This window comes from Barbus barbus (genome assembly GCF_936440315.1).
Source record: "Barbus barbus genome assembly, chromosome: 22".
In the NCBI taxonomy this organism is placed as follows: Eukaryota; Metazoa; Chordata; class Actinopteri; order Cypriniformes; family Cyprinidae; genus Barbus; species Barbus barbus.
In genome coordinates this window covers 23,290,107-23,308,772 of record NC_136750.1, presented here as the reverse complement: position 1 = coordinate 23,308,772, position 18,666 = coordinate 23,290,107, and the positions used below count along the sequence as shown (strand labels likewise).

The 18,666-nt window shown below is 36.6% G+C and overlaps 1 protein-coding gene across 3 annotated transcripts in view; it reads left to right on the top strand.

Moving 5' to 3' along the window:
- LOC306888196 (cadherin-13-like) overlaps positions 1 to 18,666 on the top strand; it is a 345,271-nt gene that overhangs the window by 76,333 nt on the left and 250,272 nt on the right. For all 3 annotated transcript variants that reach the window (XM_079446382.1, XM_079446381.1, XM_079446380.1), the window contains exon 2: positions 17,986 to 18,106. In XM_079446382.1, coding sequence (XP_079302508.1) covers positions 17,986 to 18,106 — 121 coding nt within the window. The remainder of the gene's footprint in view (positions 1 to 17,985; positions 18,107 to 18,666) is intronic.

Below are 18,666 nucleotides of genomic sequence, written 5' to 3'. Positions count from 1 at the left end.
TAAGTTAGATCCTTTATGTTTTTAATTTTCCAATAGTTTGGAAGCACAGGAGACCCACGTTTGTGTTCCAATGCATGCAAGATTTTCTGGAACGTTTTTGTCTCTATGTTGCAAAAGTTAGAAAAGCTATGAGTTAGTTTGAAAATATATATTATGATCTATTGCTGTATACGAGCAGTTTATTACTGCTAAACTGAGTCTGAATCATAGGCCAGGATCCCTCGGTGGTGCATTGTGTTTACACATCTGGAGTTGGAACCACATTTGTGAACCCTGTCAGCCCTGCCTTCTAAATTACAGCAACAATGCAGATACCATCCAAGATTGAGTGTCTGTTTGCTGTGCCCAGTGCCTAGCTTTTTTTCCTGCTTATGCACCAACCCTTATTCACTGGCCCAGCAGGTGTAGTGTGTCCAGATTCCAGATGGTTGTGCAGGCTGCTTCTCCCACTTGCAAGCCAGATGCAGCTGTTTGGACGGCCGTCTGATTGATTCCGCTGCAAACTCTCGCTATGACCAGGTCTGGGTCACTCCTGCTACGCCCTCTTTGTGCACTGACATTTACCACAGAGCAGAGGATTCAGCCCAGGCTAGGGAAGGGAATGATGAAGGGACGTTTTCTTGCCCAGCTGGGGGCGGATTACAGGACGTCCTGGTCTTTTCATTGGCTGCGAACAGTAGGGTGTCGTTTTGGCCAGATTTAAAAACTGAGACGTCAGTGGAGAGAAGGTTTGGAGGGGAATGTGTACCATCCCAAGCGATTACAGTAATTAATGCACATTAGATACAGTCTGGGGTTATGGGTATTTTCCAGGGGTCAGTGGATATGAGGGGTTTAGTGGGCATCTGTGCATCAGCCTGAGGCCTTCATTTGATGCAATATTGGAATATTATACACTTTGAAATGTATGCTGAAATGTTACATCTGTTAACAAGGCTGGAAGGACCATATGGGTATTGGGTCACATGCCCAGGGGCATCACTACTGGGTGGGCACCATGCATTGCATTTATTCTGGTGTATGTAGTTTAAAATCTTTCAGTGGGACAATTTTGACTCCTCTGGCTTTCTGTGGTCCAGTGTGCACAGCACACTGCTGTTGTTGTAAGTTTACAGACTTTTAATTGAGCAATTCTGAGATAAATTGGTTAAACTATATTAAGGTGTTCCTTATACCATTTAATTATATAATTAATTACTAGCAGGCATTGAAATTAACTTTTTCACTCACCAGCCAATTTGGCTACTAAATTTTTAAGTTACCGGCCATTCATAACTACTTCTAGCCAAAAAACAAAACAAAAAACAACAGAAATAAACCAACAGCTTGAGGCTGTCTACACTGGAAGTGAAAAAGCAACCGTTGCAAATCATTTTGTGTCAGTACTAGGGGTGTGCAATACTAACAAAAAATTATCTCAACATTTTCTGTGTTTTTATCGATAAAGATAATTAGATGATATTTTGCTGAGTGTGTTATTGTGCTGGTATCTTAAGGACTGCCGTGGACATCTGGCTCCTAAAGTTTTTGATATTCTTCATATTCTGTGTGGTCAGTTCACAGCAGTGATAGAAATGAATCTTTTCCAATAAGTTTAAAGTGATTGATTGAGTTTTACCTTTTATGGGCATTTTTACCTTTATAAAACTTTTTTTTTCTAAAAGTGTGCATCATCTTTTGGGTCAAATTCTTACATTTAATCAGTCAATTATAATAATAATACATTTAGGCTGTTACTAAACAAATGAAATCAGTATCAATAAAATTCATCTTTACAGAAGATGCATCTGAAGTGGCATTTAGATGTATTTACACGTTAATGTAGAAATGTATAGAAATGTATAAATAATGTTTCGATATTTTAAACATGAAATGTTGAATACTGATATTTGAAATTATTTAAAAAAAGGAAAATATACTGTAAATGTGAAATTAAAAATGCCAGTAGGTGGCAGCAAGTCACTGTTAATAAGAGAGTCATTGCGATTGAACCGAATAATTTAAACGGTTGATTGATTCATTCAGGAACGAAACACCATCATGTTGCTCAGAGACGCAAAACAGCGCTGTGGCTGTGTTTGGAATATTTTTTTGTTGTTGAAATGGCACAAAAACAGGAAATATGGTGTCTAAAACATAAGTCTTTTGATATTAACTTATTGTTTATTGAACTGTTGAATAAAATCAATATCACATTTGTAACCATGCTGATTTTTAAAGAAAAAACGGCACTCTTCGTGTGATATTGATTAACTATATCAATTGATATAAATATATACGTTTTCTGCCCCCTTATCTTGAATTGTGATCATTCTTAATGCATATTAATAGACTGAATCATGCAGTGAAAGAATGCACTCTAAATGCGCACGCGTCTATCCAGACTTCGTCACGTAGTCGAGTGCACTCTGTAGGTCTGTTTTGTTTGTTTTTTTTGCATAATCTCATGATGTCTCACGAGTTCAGTATTTGTGCGAAACTTGCGCAGCTTTTGCTTGCATGAACTTCCACAAGAAATTAATGAGTGAACATAACTTACGAAAATTGGCTAGTAATTTGACAGCGTTACCCGTGTTAATTTCAAACCCTGATTACTAGTAATATTAATTAACAGCATGTACTTACTGTAGGGTTAAGTTTAGGATTAGGGTTTAGTTTAGGCTTAGTTGCTTGTAATTGTGAATAATTTACAGGTATTACTGTATTAATTACATGTAACATTTAACAAGAACACTGTAAAATAGTGTTACCTAAAAATGTTAGATTTAATACAGATGGCTCTCAACCTTGTGGGCTTGAAGGCTTCAAGTCAATAAATGGCCAATTGAAATCAATGACAAAGCACCTTGTTTTCAAAATGTTTTTATTAATGTATTAAACTAATGAAATAATTGTTATACATTAAATGAATTAACCAGTTTATTTTGTGATTACAGAATGTGTATTATGCATTCCTGAACTCTGTCTGTCAGCAACAACAATAGTTGAGGTAAAATAAAATAAAAAAAGTGATTTTAGTATTACAATACATCTTGATTGTATGTGTTTTTAGCATTTTCATTTAGATTACAGTTAGATTATTTTAATATTTAAATACTTTTAAGTCATCCTGCAGTCATTCACTGTTAGAGAGCCACTTGGTTGATGAGAACTTCCCGTTCCCAGGTTGCTCTCTTAAATTTTGCAAATATTCTGCATTCTGAGTTATTAATGCAAATGCTTAGCGGTTATTAAATCTGGATGAAGGGAAACTCTGACCAAACAGCATAAAATAACATGCTTTAAAAAAACAAAAACAACAAAAAAACTTGTCTGCAGAACTGAATTCTACAACATAATCAGTTTGCATGAATAATAAACTGCAATATACACCAGAACTGTTTAGTGAGATTACATATCAATATAGAGCTGTAATCCTCTGAATGGCTTTTATTAGTGGCATAAATGACAAGACATGAATCATAACTTACCTCTAACACCACAAAACTCTTTACACACTCCAGGTGCTTCAGCCTTTTCCATTCAGCTTGTCTGTGAACTCATATGGCCATATTGATTTTGTTTTTTGGAGCTGACATTTACACCAGACTCTGCCTAGTGACTTGCACTGGCTTTCATCAATGAAGTCTCAACCTTAATCACACTTCAGGCCTGTCAAAGCACCTGCCGGAGGCCATCACCACTATACTCTTTAAAGAGACAACAGCTCCTGCTAAAGCCTCCAGAACCCACTGCAGAGTGACTGTGTGCACAGGTTCTTAGAAAGCCACATGCCCAAAATAAACTTCTTTACTCAGGGTGTAAATGTCATTCGCTGAATGCCACTGGGCAGAGTTTACTCAGAGCATCTGTGGCATCTGAGCTTCGTACGTACAGCGTCTTATTTATGTATCTGCACCTTCATTACATGCATTATATTGAAGTGCTACTATGTACAATTATAGCCATTGGTCAGTTTTTGTGTTTTTACCAATGCCCTTCAAGTATTCACTTAAACATACTGTAGTCATTTTGTCTCTAGTCTAAGTCATTGCAAACAGGCTCACTGCTTTTATTCAGATAATTTATAATTATTCATACTGGATATACTAATACTCATTCAGAGCAGACAATGGCAAATAATTAGTTTTATTTATATTTTAATTTATTTTTAATACTTGAAGCTGCTGTTATAGACCTGAAAACTTTAATCACTGTTTCATTGTATTTGTTTTTCATATTATTAATAACTGTATACTCGTCATGAGTAATTGTTCACAAAAGGATTCAATCAATATTAATATTAATATATTTTTTTATATCATGTTCAATTTTACATTAGTTTAGTCATGGTACTTATAAATATTAACATTGATTCAGCAACACGCTATTTAAAAATACTAGGATTATCATCAATTTAGTTAAATGTAAATAATAATATTCAGTTTTAATAGCATATTAGTTTTGCAGTGGGATAAAAAGTTATATTGAGGTACCTGAAATTTCTAAATGTTGGTGTCTTGACATCTGTAGGTTTGTGAACTGATGTTCACAACCCATTTTGCTTTCATAATGCGATGTATTTCCAAGTGAAATAGGATTTTAATGATTTATTTCGTTGGTGGCCGTACCATCCCAAAATGAAGCTACACTGAAAGTAATGCTTAAATAGCTGTTTGGTTGTTGGTTAACATTACTCAATATCTATGAAGTGAGATAAGTGGAAAAGGAAAGTCATTTCAGAAGAGCAAGTTATTACGTTCTGATTTAAGGTTATGAAGATAACAATATTTTGTCTTGTAACATGAACCTATGAACTGCAATAAGACAGTAATGTGTGTTACGAAAGTAAATGGGGTATGTTTTGATTTCTTATTGACCTAAGCAATTCCTAGTTTACTTCACTAATATATCTTTGCCCTGTTATGCTGCTATAGTCAAAATATGCAAGACTTTCTTAGTCTGTGTTAATTTCTTTGTGACTTATTGAAGTTGCTGATGACTTTAATGGGCTAGTTAATTAAAGATGTGATTCTCTGAGCAGCATTAAGGGAGATGATCTATAAAGAATGAATAGCCTATTCGACCATCATTATGGCTGCATGATGATAATGTTGATATCAATTTGTTCTCATTTAGTAGTTGAATGACAGAAGGTGGTTTAACTTGGACTCTAGAAGATGGAAGGACGCACTTAAAGCTGTTAGCCTTCTCTGTTAGCCGAGGAATGTAGTGACATATTGATCTGATACTCGCCGTATTTGTGGTCGTTGCTTTTCTCTCACCCAATAAACCCGGTGAACTTTATTTACTCCTCTGACATCTTTATTTAAGAGAAAAATCTGTGAGGCACAAAAAGAATCAGTGAGTTTGTGCTTCTATAAGCGCTATCAATTGTGAAGAATGCAACACGACTGCAGAAAAAAAGTCTTTACGTTTTGCCATCTGCAGTCTGTCAAGTGATTGTAATGTTGTTTTTGTTCCTCAACAGTTATATTAACCTTAAAACCCTTCAATGGAAATCCAGTCTCCCATTATACCACATATGGTGTATGACTAAATTTTCTAATGACCCTTTGCAAACTAGGTTGTACAATATAGGCAGCTGTAAAACGCTTTTAGAATGGGACATTAACATTGCTTTGGGTTACAACAGCATCTGAATGAAAATGACTCTAAAAGTGCTTGTGGCCTGCATTATGGCTACGTTCTCATCTGTTGCTTTTATCCTCCGGTTTTGAGGTTAGAAGGTCTAATGAGTAGATTACATGCTATGGAGAGGGATTACAGTGCTTTAGACCTGCTAACTATTGCTTTACAGTGCTGTAGTTGCAGGGAGATATGTTGGTTCCAGACTTTCTATGGTGAGAATTAATCCAGGCATAATGGATAAGCTGAGATTCGATTCCTCAGATGCTGACCTCATTGATGAAGCCAAAAGAATCCAGCTATCAAGCGCTGCAGGATTTCTAACGTGCATGAATTGCATGCATAAATTATGGCGTCGGCCTTGGAAAAGTGCTAAAGCTAACGAACTACAGAGTTTTATCAGATACTCATCAAGCTGTTTTGCCCAGGCTCAGTGTTAATGTAGTCGCAAAGTAAGGCACACGTTTAGATCTTCAATATAACTCAGGGCTTTATAGCGCAGTTTATGAGCGGAGACGGAGGATGGGTTTGAACTCTGTTTCCCCTCAGTGAAGCAAAACAAAAAGCCAGACTCTCTCAGGAAAAGATGAGTAAACCATAATCTCTATATCTCAGCTGGGTCTCATAAAGCTACCTCATCAGTTTGGAAGCTTATTCTGTCTCTTTTTCATGCTTTATTTGTTTTGTCTCTTGTCACACCTATCTTTGTTTATAACAAACCTAGCCCTTGCTGCTACCTTTTTATAATTTCCCTCAAACGTAAAGGGACTGTTAACCTAAAAATGTCAATTCTCTCATTATTTACTCACCCTCATGTTGTTCCAAACCTGTGTGACTTGCAGAGATATATTTAACAATGTTTTTGTGTTGTTACAATAAACAGGGAATGAAGATTTCAAGCTTCAAAAAAAGATGCAAAAGCACCGTAAAAGTATCATAAAGTGGCCCATACGACCTTGTGTGCTATATTCAAAGTTGTCCAAATGAAAGCTCGGTATAAAAAACCAACTGGAATTTAAGTTTGAAAATTTAAGTTCAAGTTCAAGAGAGTTGAAGATCTTTTCAATTAATTGATCAGTTAACAAAACCAGCCTGAATGATTAGTTTACAAATCAAAGTGTTCTGATTCAAATTATTGTATTTTTATTTATTTTTTGTTCCTCAACAGTTATGTTAATTAAACTTTAAACCCTTCATTGGAAATCCAGTCTCCTATTTTATGACATACGGTGTACCCTATGGCTAAATAAATTCCCTAATTTCCCTTAATTATTTGTTAATAAATCGGACTGATCAGGTTCACTTCAGCTAGCTGATTCAATAAATATTCAACTCACTGATTCAAAGAATTACAGGTCTGAGTAATCCAGGCCCATCTCCATACTAATGCTGCATTTCGCGTTATATTTTACTCATATTTATTGTGTAGCATCTGTTGAATTGTACAAATGTACAAAAAATCGCAGTAGTTAACAGCCCATCGGATGGCCCATCTGTTGTATGGCTTCCTGATATCAGAATAATTGAAATATAGTGCATAGTTAAATTTTTATGATACTTTATGCTTTGTGTGCTTTTTTTTAAAGGCTTAAAGCTTCAGCCCCCATTAATTGCATGAAAAAGTCTTAAATATCTCCTTTTGTGTTATACGGAGGGAAAAAGTCCCACAGTTTTGGAACGACACGAGGGTGACTAAATGCAGACAGAATTTAATTGTTGAGTGAACTATCCATTTAATTTCCCCCCTTTGTCGTTCACAAGCAGCAAGACCTAAAAGAAAACCGGAGACTTCTAAAAGCACATTTAAATGTTTTTCTCTTCGGACCAGCAGGGAACATTGTCATTTCCTAACCCCTGTCCCCTCGATCACAGCCCACCAGTGTCATCTTCTCTAGTTTTGTTTAATAAGAAAATCATGCTGAGTTAAATTATTAGAAACTAATGAAGTCTCCACACAGCTGTATCACAGAAATGAACTGATAAGGTGACCAACATGCCAAGCAATCAATTACACTTTCCAGTTCAGACAGAGGAGAAGAAAAGCCTGCGTTATTGAGGAAGGGAGAGAGAGGGGATAAGTCGAGGTAAGGCAGCAGGTGGTGTTCTTGCTTTGGACGCCCGTCTCCCTGTAAGCAACCATGCAGTGGAAATGAAGGCAGGCCACACAATCCCCTTGCGCTGGGCTTTTTGTTGTCACATCAAACAAGGCCACACGTTTTTGTGAGCATGGGTGCACATTCTCTCTCTTTCCTCTTACCTCATTTCTCTGTCCTCCCATTGGTTGTCATCTGCTCTGACACCAACTTGGATACTCTCTCACATACGCACATAGTGTCACCGCTCACACAGGATGCTTTCTAGCAGTTTGACAGAGTGCAATAGTATTGAACATAAGGTGCATTTATAGGTGCTTTTAATACACTTGTCAATATGTGTATAAATTCTCCTGACCCCTAATTAATCTGATTGATTTTTTTAAATCTGATATTGATTTTCTGCACTGCTTGTCAGAAGTGTTTTTTGTTTTGTTTTTTTTTACTTGACACAGCATCATGAAAAGTGATATGGAGCATCAGCCATTCATCATTCATAGGGCTTCAGCTAACTGGGCCACAAGAAGGATACATGGAACATTAATGAAATTTTTGTATTTTTGTATACAAATCCTTGAAAAAAATCTTTATTATAATGTTTTTTTTCAGATATATTTTATATGTATGTGTGTGTGTATATGTGTGTGTGTGTATATGTGTATATATATATATATATATATATATATATATATATATATATATATATATATATATATATATATATATATAAAGGTACATCTCAAAAAAGTTGAAAAAGTTCATTTTCTCTTGTAATTTATTCCAAAAAGTGAAACTTTCCTATATTTTAGATTCATTACATGTAAAGTAAAACATTTCAAAAGTTTTTTTTGTTTTATTTTTTTGATGATTAGAGCTTACAGCTCATGAAAGTCAAAAACTCAGTATCTCAAAATATTAGAACATTTACATTTGAGTTTCAATTAATGACCATCCCTACAGTATAAATTCCGGTTATCTCTTGTTCTTTGAAACCACAATAATGGGGAAGACTGCTGACTTGGCAATGATCCAGAAGACAATCATTGACACCCTCCACAAAGAGGGCAAGTCACAGAGGGTCATTACTGAAAGGTGCGGCTGTTTACAGAGTGCTGTATCAAAGCATATTAAATGCAAAGTTGACTGGAAGGAAGAATTTGGGTAGGAAAAGGTGCACAAGCAACAGGGATGACCGCAAGCTTGAGAATACTGTCAAGCAAAGCTGATTCATACACTTGGGAGAGCTTCACAAGGAGTGGACTGAAGCTGGAGTCAGTACATCAAGAGTCACCACGCTCAGACGTCTTCAGGAAAAGGGCAACCAAGCCACTTCTGAACCAGAGACAACGTCAGAAGCATCTTACCTGGGCTGTGGAGAAAAAGAACTGGACTGTTGCTCAGTGGTCCAAACTCCTCTTTTCAGATGAAAATAAATTTAGCATTTCATTTGGAAGTCAAGGTCCCAGAGTCTGGAGGAAGAGTGGAGAGGCACAGAATCCATGTTGCTTGAAGTCCAGTGTGAAGTTTCCACAGTCAGTGATGATTTGGGCTGCCATGTCATCTGCTGGTGTTGGTCCACTGTGTTTTCTGAAGTCCAAGTAGTCATGCTTCCTTCTGCTGACAAGCTTTATGGAGATGCTGATTTAATTTTCCAGCAGGACTTGGCACCTGCCCACTCTGCCAAAGGTACCAAAAGCTGGTTCATTGACCATGGTGCTACTGTGCTTGATTGGCCATTTATTACTGAACTATCATAAATAAAAAATTATATTTAAACCATATACTTATATTTTAGAACCAACATGATGTCCTCATACAATAATATCACACCTAATATGTTTCTCACACAGTATAAATGGGTCTTTGTACATGCAAATATGACTCTATATTTTAGAAATGAAGTTCCGTTTAGGGGATCATCATATTTGGGGTCCATAACATAAAAAGTTGCAAACCCCTGCTCTTGAGCACATTTACCTTGATCAACAATTAAAAACTTTCCAAACGGACTGTAAGAAGTCCTTGTGAATTTCCCTTTAATACCCTTTTACATTTTTACAAGTTCTCTTCACTTTTTTGCTGACACTTTGCAGATGTGTGCCTCGGGCAGTTTGAAGGACACAACATAATTAATGTCCTTTTCTTTTCCTTCTCCTTCTCATCTTTATTTCTTTATCATTTTTATTCTCTTTTTTTCTGGGAGAGGGCAAACGTGCACAGCGCCCTCTGATAATATCTGCTCTGACATTTTTTGTCTGGATGAATGTTTAAATGATGTTCACCATGCTGATTGAAGAAATTTCTGTCGTGCTGTCTTATATGCAATGTTATCTCTGCCCTGCTGAGGCAATTCTAAGAATATTTGCTTCGTATGCGGCTATGAAAAGTCATTGAGTTTCTGAGTAACTAAACTAGCTTCTGTTCTCTTATGAGGAACTCCATTAAGGGAACTCCTAAAGGACTGAAGAAGCAGTGGGTTGAATAGAAACAACCATAAAGAGTGGAGACCTTGTTTGGAAACGGTGCCCTTAACCCCCAAATGTATTTGTCATTAAACTGGAGATAAAGCAGAGTATGCCTTTGTGAGTTTAACAAGAGACTGCATAGTGCAATCCGAGCGTCACTGAGGGCAGAGCTGTTTTAGCAGCAAATTAACCTGTAGGACAAGAATGATAGTATTTTTCCATTTCAGTAAACACAGCACTTTTGTCAGATTTGGCTCATTAAATCTAAAAAATAAGCTAAAATAAGCATTTATTTTCTCCTCAAAATACACAGTGCTGAGATTTTTTTTTTTTTTTTTGTCCGTGTCGTATCCTAGGGGAAACGTCAAAGAAAACTTTGTGCCGTATTGCTGAGTGTGCGATCGCAAATGGCTTTTTTATAACTGCAAAATGCAGTTTTTTCTTGCAACTCTGAATTGCTGTAGTAATAACATGCTTGAAGCTCCCTAACGCTGAAGCTCCCTGGCATGAATTCTTCTTTCAAGGGATTTGAAGGCAGCAACAGTGCAATAGCATACAATCTCATATCCAGACTGCTCATCTGAACACAAAGTGAGGTTCAGCAGCTGTTTGAGAGCTGCCCTCGTAATGTGCATTCTGTGTCCCAACTGGCTCCTTGCAAGGCCCTTGCCATCCTATGTTCTCCAGCTCCGCAAATCAAACCAACACTTTGACATTTTTGATTGATCTACTATAATTTACTTGGATATTAGCTTCAATAACAACTAAAGAGACCTCGGCGAAACGCAGAGTAGAAGAACAAGGCTGCAGTTTGGAAAGACGGAAATCTAAGGCATTTTATTGAATGAACATGCTTTTTGTATTAAAAGTAGGTATACAAGTTTTTTTTTTTCACCCAGATTCTTTGAATAGTTAAAGAGAACTTTCTAGTAACGTTTGAGTTTTTTTTTCATCTCGATTCAGTTCATATTTTCAATAATATTCGATTATATTATTGAATATTAATTGTCTTTTAAACCCCAATTATTCACCTAGGACTGATATATATCCTATATCGTCTTTTAGTGTGAGCCAGCCCTGTGCATGCTAATGCTATTGTCTTTAATGTTAGAAAGAATAGCTTTTTTTAGCTACAAAGCAGCTGTGTGCATATCCTTTCATAAAGAATGATTGTGAAGAAAGCATTGGGTTTTACTAAATCACAAAGGGAGAAACGAAGCCAAAATCTTCATTATTCATGAATGGGTTATCTGATCTAAAATATTTACGTTTTAGACAGCGCAGCTGATGATTTATGCTCTATGTTTCTGATGTAGTGAATGTGTGTTGAATGTATTCTCTAGGAAGGACCTCTTTAGTGGATTTCTGAAATTCCGTCTGTGTGTCTAGAGTTATGTACTATGTAGAACTGAAAGGAGGAACAGGGCTGTATATTCAAGGATGGAATGCGGGGTATGTCATTGTCAGAAAAAATCCCTGCTTCCCTCCAGCTGAAAGGGTGATTGATGGAAAGCAAAAATAGGTGTGAAAGAGTAATAATGTTGCTGGAAGTAGAAGAGGAAGATGGACAGAAAGGTTGGTGCTGCATGGCTGACTGGTCCTTACAAAGGAGAAAAAGCCTCTCCGTCTACCATCGAACTAAAAACCACAAAACAGCTATTTCCTAAAGTTTTAAAAGCTGGATGATTACCTTTAATTCTTAATGACGACTAATCCTGAGTGGAAGGCAACCTAAAATTTGTATAATTGACCAGAAAAGCCCTCAGCATAATCATTATGCTCTTGCTCGCCATAAAAGCAGCATTTAGTCATTGTAGGCTTGACAGAAAATGGACTTGTTGATCTATGTGAATTACAATACTCCAGATTTGTTCAGTACACTTGTTTTAGCAGTGCAGTTGAAATTGTTTTTGACTAAGAACAGGAAGTGGTTTTTGCTCTTTCAAAAGAAGTAATAAACAAGGCAAAATCAGGTTGTATAAATCCTTTACGTAGGAAACCTTGAATATGTAGTTCTGAGAATAAATTCAAACACTGAATGTTTGCACTGTGAGAAAAATATGAAATAGTTACATTTGATTGTATTTGTTAAACTAAAGACTGGCAATTTTAACACGGGTCAAAGATGAATTTACTTCTTGCAGATACAAATGTGGGAGAGCAGAAAGTCAAGCATTGCAAAGACGTTCAGCTTTGTATTAAAATTACATTTTGAATCGTATACAGACTGGAATGATGACAAATATTCTGCTAAGTTGAGTTTAAAAAAGTGATCATTTCGCATAAGGAAAACTGTTTTTGAGCTATAAAAGGTTTCATAACTATCTTTCTTGTGCTGTGTAAAGTTTTGATGCCTTTTGAAACTATCTTAGGTTGTTGGGTAAAAGCTAACATGACATGATGAAACAGATGGCAATTTCATTTTAGCTCTGAAGGCAGCGACAATTATAATTCTAGTTCTGAAAAAAAATTATGACTTTTTTTTTTTTCTTCTTAAAGACTGTTCTTGCCTTTTTGGATCATCAGTAAATTCTAGGAGAAAGGATTGAACTTATTTCAAATAATTAATGTACTCACACTTACACTTTTGCTTAAAAAAAAATAAAATACAAATACATTTAAATTTAAAGTTTAAAATACATTTAATACAGGATATGATCTATGTTATTATTACCTTGATTTTAAAAACTATATGTATGAATAAATATACATAAATAATTTATGTATTTTAGAAGTGTTGTGGGTGCAGTTTTAATTAGGGTTTAAATTCTAATACAATTATAAATGCAACTAGATAAAAACGTTTGTCAAGACAAACTTTAAGTTGGCTTGAGAAAGCCGAACCAGAAAGTTAGAAAACGTTTTGTGTGATGGTTTTCAGTCTGAAAAACATTGAAGTTTAAAGCAGTTTTAAAAGCTTAAAGTTTGATTGACTGACAGACAGACAAACAGACAGAAGAGACAGATATATATATATAGATAGATAGATAGATAGATAGATAGATAGATAGATAGATAGATAGATAGATAGATAGATAGATAGATAGATAGATAGATATAGATGCTAAGGACCTCAGAGTGGTGGCTATGGTATTCTAGGTGGTTGCTAGGGTGTTGCTATGTGGTAGCTTAGGTGCTCTGGATTGTTGCTATGACGGTTGCTAGGCTAACAGGGTGGTTGCTAGGGTGTTGCTGTGCGGTTGCTAGGGTACACGGGGTGGTTGCTAGGTTGTTGCTATGTGGTTGCTACGGTACTCTGGGTGGTTTCTAAGGTGTTGCTTTGCGGTTGCTAGGGTTTCCGGGGTGGTTGCTAGGTTGTTGCTGTGTGGTTTCTATGGTACCGGGATGGTCGCTAAGGTGTTGCTATGCAGTTGCTAGGGTACCCGGAGTGGTTACTAGGGTGTTGCTATGTGGTTTCTAGGGTAGTCAGGGTGGTTGTTAGGTAGGTTTTGCTAGTTGCTATAGTGTTGCTATATAGATAGACTAAGTCAAGTACTTGAGGCATTTTCAGCAGTTTGTACGGACCCTGGTAATATTTATTCACCACTGTAATTGTATAAACAAATTGCAAACAATAGTAAAGAGCAGGTTTTAGGTTTTTAGGTGTTTAGATCCGGAAATGGAAAAATCAAATGTAAAATAACGTCATCATTTTCATTAAATATAGATTAATTATTGTTTGAGCAAAAAATAAATAAATACATACATAGAAAAAAGCAGCCAAGAGAGCAGGTTTTAGGTTTGTAGATGTTTAGATGCAGAAATGGAAGAATCCTATATTAGCATTGCATAGTTTTGAATATTGATTCTTGTTAGAGCAATAAATAAAAACAAAAATAAAAGCCAAGACAAACAAATTATTTTCTGGTTTTTATGGATTGAAGACAGAAACCGCTGGTAAATGCGGTGGCTTTAATGTTCACATCCATCCACCTCCGAATGATTTCTCAGCAGTTTATGGTTTCGATGATATTCGCCAAGCTATCATGTATTTTGAACTAATCTTGTGTGACTTGTCCAAGAGAAGTCTTTCTTATTGAGGATGAATGTGGTCCGGAGTGTGAGCGTCCGAGCGGCGATGCCTTGCTCTTCAGTTAGACAAAACAATATCTGACAAACACTCATAAGCACTCATTTTACTTCTATAATATGTTGTTCCAAGTGTATTGTGTTTATTCACTGGATTGTTTTAATGTAGAAGGCTCTGAAATATGTACATGATGTAGTTTGTGTCTGTAGCCTTTTTTTTCGAGTACTGAGCCCGGCATGAGGTGAAACATAAATAAAGCTGATCGAGAAATTCAACTCCGCCCGATGGGAATTGCTCCTCTAGGGGCGCAATTTTTCTCAGACAATGTAAGGGAAATTTTTCATTTTTAATAATTAATAATAAAAAAACTAAGTCTGATCAGTCTGAAAAGATAAAGCAACAAACTAGACATCAGGGCCCAGGTCTCTGCCGAATTTTGGGCGTGTGGCTTTAAAGCCCTAGGAGGAGTAGTGTTTGGAAAATTGAGGCTCAGAAAGAAAATAAGACGTTTAAATAGCATAACAATATGTTGGCTTTGCCAAGCCAACATAATAATAAGTTTAAATAGCATAAAAATATGTTGACTTTGCCAAGCCAACATAACTAGAATGTACATTTCCTGAAGAAAATTTGAGTGGTGCTTGCAGTGGTAAAACTCGCCCCTCTGTTGCTAGGATGTTTCTACATTTACATTTACATTTACATTTATGCATTTAGCGGACGCTTTTATCCAAAGCGACTTACAATTCAAGTTACAGTTTCTACATTTTATCAGCTTTTGCTTTCCCTGGGAATCGAACCCATGATCTTGGCGTTGCTAGCGCCATGCTCTACTATTTGAGCTACAGGAAAGCTACAGGCTATGGTAGGGTGTTCTGGGTGTTAATGGTTGGTAGTTGTCACACATCATTACTATGTAGTTTTATAGAGTTCTAAGTATGTTCTTTTTTTATATATATGTACAGGGCCTGAAGTTAACTTTTTTGACCACCTGCCACAGTAACTTTTTACCAGCCAGTTTTTTTTTTTTTTTGCCTCATAAAGGTGAAAAATAGAAATCACACAAACATTATTCTTTAACTGGTAAGAATACACATTTAAGTGCTGTCAAGTTATTAACGAAATCATTATAAGTAATAATAACTCTTAGACTATATATTTTTTTATCTTTTTATTCATTGATTTGCTGTGTCACAGACATAGTCATATGTCATAGTCACACCGGGATAGAAAAACAGGTATACACACACACACACACACACACACCGTGCTAACTCAACAGATAGAAGTTAGACCTAAGTTACCGCAGCTCGTATGTAAACAAATCACACACGGCTGTGTTGATGGCTGATTTAGTCAGTAGACAGTTCCTGGCAACTGTTAATTACAGCCTTCAGGAACCGTTAAGCAGAACTAAATGAATATTACTGGTAAAGTTACCGGGTACCAGACATTTTCTCACTGGTTCCCAACTCCCAACATACACACGCACACACATCTGTGACACACAAACGTAGTCAGAGAAGGGCCTCATCTTCTTGCCGATCGCGTGATCGTTCCGAAACAGAAGTCGCATCTTCTCAAACTGCGCTGCTTTCATGGACGTCAGTGCCTTGACTGCAGCGGTCTCCTCCGGAAGCGCAGTCTTTGATATTTTGCAACTTATTGTGTGTAGGTGGCTTTTTGATGACTCGTGGTCCTTAATTGCTTCTAATTTTAAGTTTTTAGTCCCGATTACAAAAGGATTTGACTTCGCTTTCTCTGAGCCATACATACAGCAGTCACTGCAGTACATTTCATCTGTACTGCGGTCATAAATCAGCCACTCACGAACCTTGCCGTTGTCGCCAATTGTCCACTTTGTATTAAAACGTCGTCTTTTACTTTTCTTTGACTCATCCTCATCTTTTTGTTGGTTGTTCGTTTCAGCTGGCCTCTTTACCCCAGTAATGTGCCGCCACATTTTGAGCTAAAATCCAACGAAATGGCAGACTTAAAAAAAAAAAAAAAACAACAACTAATGAATCACTCAATTGTCATTGGCTACCCGCCAATGTGGCAGGTAGATTGACAGTTTTACCCACCAATTGCAAAATTCACCCGCATCTGGCGCGTGGTCGGGTGTGAATTTCAGGCCCTGTATGTGTATGTGTATATATATATATATATATATATATAAAGTTTAGAAGTTATATTATCAAACACAAATGCAAAAAAAAAAATACAGTAATCAACATAGGATAACAAAATTCACATATTTACACCCACGCAAACAAAAACAAAACAAATGGACTGCCTCAATTAGCAAATATATACAACATAGTTATTGAAAAAAATAATAATAATATATATATATATATACATACACAAATGACAATATTCACAAATGTTTTAAAAATCCAATACTTCAGGATTGTATATTTAGAAAAAATAGAAGGGGAGGATTCCAGAATACAGTAGAATACATTAGAATTCCAAGAGTCTCAAGATAGGTCCCCATGTGGCTTCAAATTTATTCTGTGAGGAGAGCTCACCAAAACATAACTGTTCCATTTGGATAATGTAGAGCATGTCATTCAACCATCTCTGAAAACAAGGGGCGTGTGGAGATTTCCAATTGAGTAGTATCACTTTTTTGGCTGCAGTCATGCCTACCATTAGAGCCTGTTGATGAGTATGGGGAAGAGCATCCATTACATCAGAATAGCCAAAAATAGCAGACTGTGGTCAGGTTGAATATTAATTTTGTAAGCACAAGAAAACAATTAGAAAATGTTAGACCAGAAAACATACAGAAAAGGACAAAACCAAAATAAATGTGCCAGTGTCCCCTCTGCCCTATTGCATCAATCACATTGAGAAGATATAGAGGGAAATATTTTATTTAATCTAGTTTTGGAATAATGAAGACAATGTATAACTTTGAGCTGGATTAATTTATATCTCAAATTTACAGAACAACTCTTTATTCTCAACAAGGCTTCTTCCCAGATCTCATCAGTCACTTCATCATTCAATTGAGTAGACCAGACTGCTTAGCCGGTGCTTAGTGCATACAAATGTTGCAAAAGCACGAACAAAGCAAGATACCAGATGTCTGGTTTCAGGATGAGAAGATAAAAGATCATGAATAATTTAAGTTGCTAAGCGGTTGGTAGTTATCACACATCTTAGTATGTTCTTAGCCTGATTTAACACTTAGCTAATCACTATTAGCATATAGCTATTCACTGCTAGCATGTGTAGCATGCATGAAGGAAGTCCTGTTTGCAATCACGAGTCAAAAGAGCAAAACCCGCATGTTTCTATGACACTTCTATTCAAAGATATCCCTTTTGATCTGTTTTCAGTGGAGGTCTATGGGTTAGTTGCTAGGGTGCTGTAAGTGGTTGCTGGGTGTGGCTATGAAGATCATAGATCATTACTTATTGGTTACTTAAAAGATGAGTTAAAAAGTGTTTGTGAGTTACAGAGAGAGAGAGAGGAGAAAGGGGGGAGAGGGGAGAGGTGTCAGGGGGCGGGGGGGCTGGGGGGTTCCTAAGGGCCAAATAACAATGGTGATGCCTAACAATGATGATGTTTAAATACAATTTCAGTAAGTTGCCATTCTTAAGCCAACTTATTAAGTTTAAATAGGATTTCAGTAAGTTGGCTTTCTCAAGCCAACTTAATTATTTCAATATTTGCAAATATATAAGCAGATTTATGATCTAAGAAATGTTCAAATTGGCCACTGTATTCAGTTTGGAAATCTGTCTTTCTGTTTCAGGTTGTATGCACTGGAGCGCAGGAAGAGGAAGAGAAGGCTGAATGTGTACCGGGATTTCAGAAGAAAGAGTACCAGGTGAAGTACAGTGGAGGGTTCCTCAAAGACGTTCCTCTGCTGCAAGGTACGGCAATGATGTCATCATCTGTGAATGAGAAGGTGCAGGTTTTGTTGTGGAATTTGAGTTTTTTGGCTTTCTCTCGCCTCTCGCTTTCTCTCTTTCACACACCGTGGCTGTCTGAGCCACATGTGTACGCCAGCTGGAGAAAGAACAGTTCTCGAGGGCCTCGGGTGAATGTTGATTGTTCATTATTCTCATTATCATGCACAATACTTTTTCATTTATTAAAAAAAAGGAAATAAAGGCTCCAGTGTCCAAACTAAACATCAAAATGATCTGGTGCTCATAAATTATTCTGTTTGATTGTGAGGATGTTTACAAAGCCTTTGTGATTCCAGTCTTCCAGTGACTGCTGCTCATAATGGCTGCAGCTGCGTAGAACTTTCTGCATAAAAATTAATGTCAAGATTCTGGCAGATAATGCCGCCATCAAGACATTTTCTGTCTGCATCATATTTTTCAGAGGCAGTTAGGACAGATTATCAAAAACTTTAGAATGGCCAACACTCGCGTGACAGCAGAAAAAGAAAAGCAGAGAGCGAGAACTGCTATAAAGGAGTCAT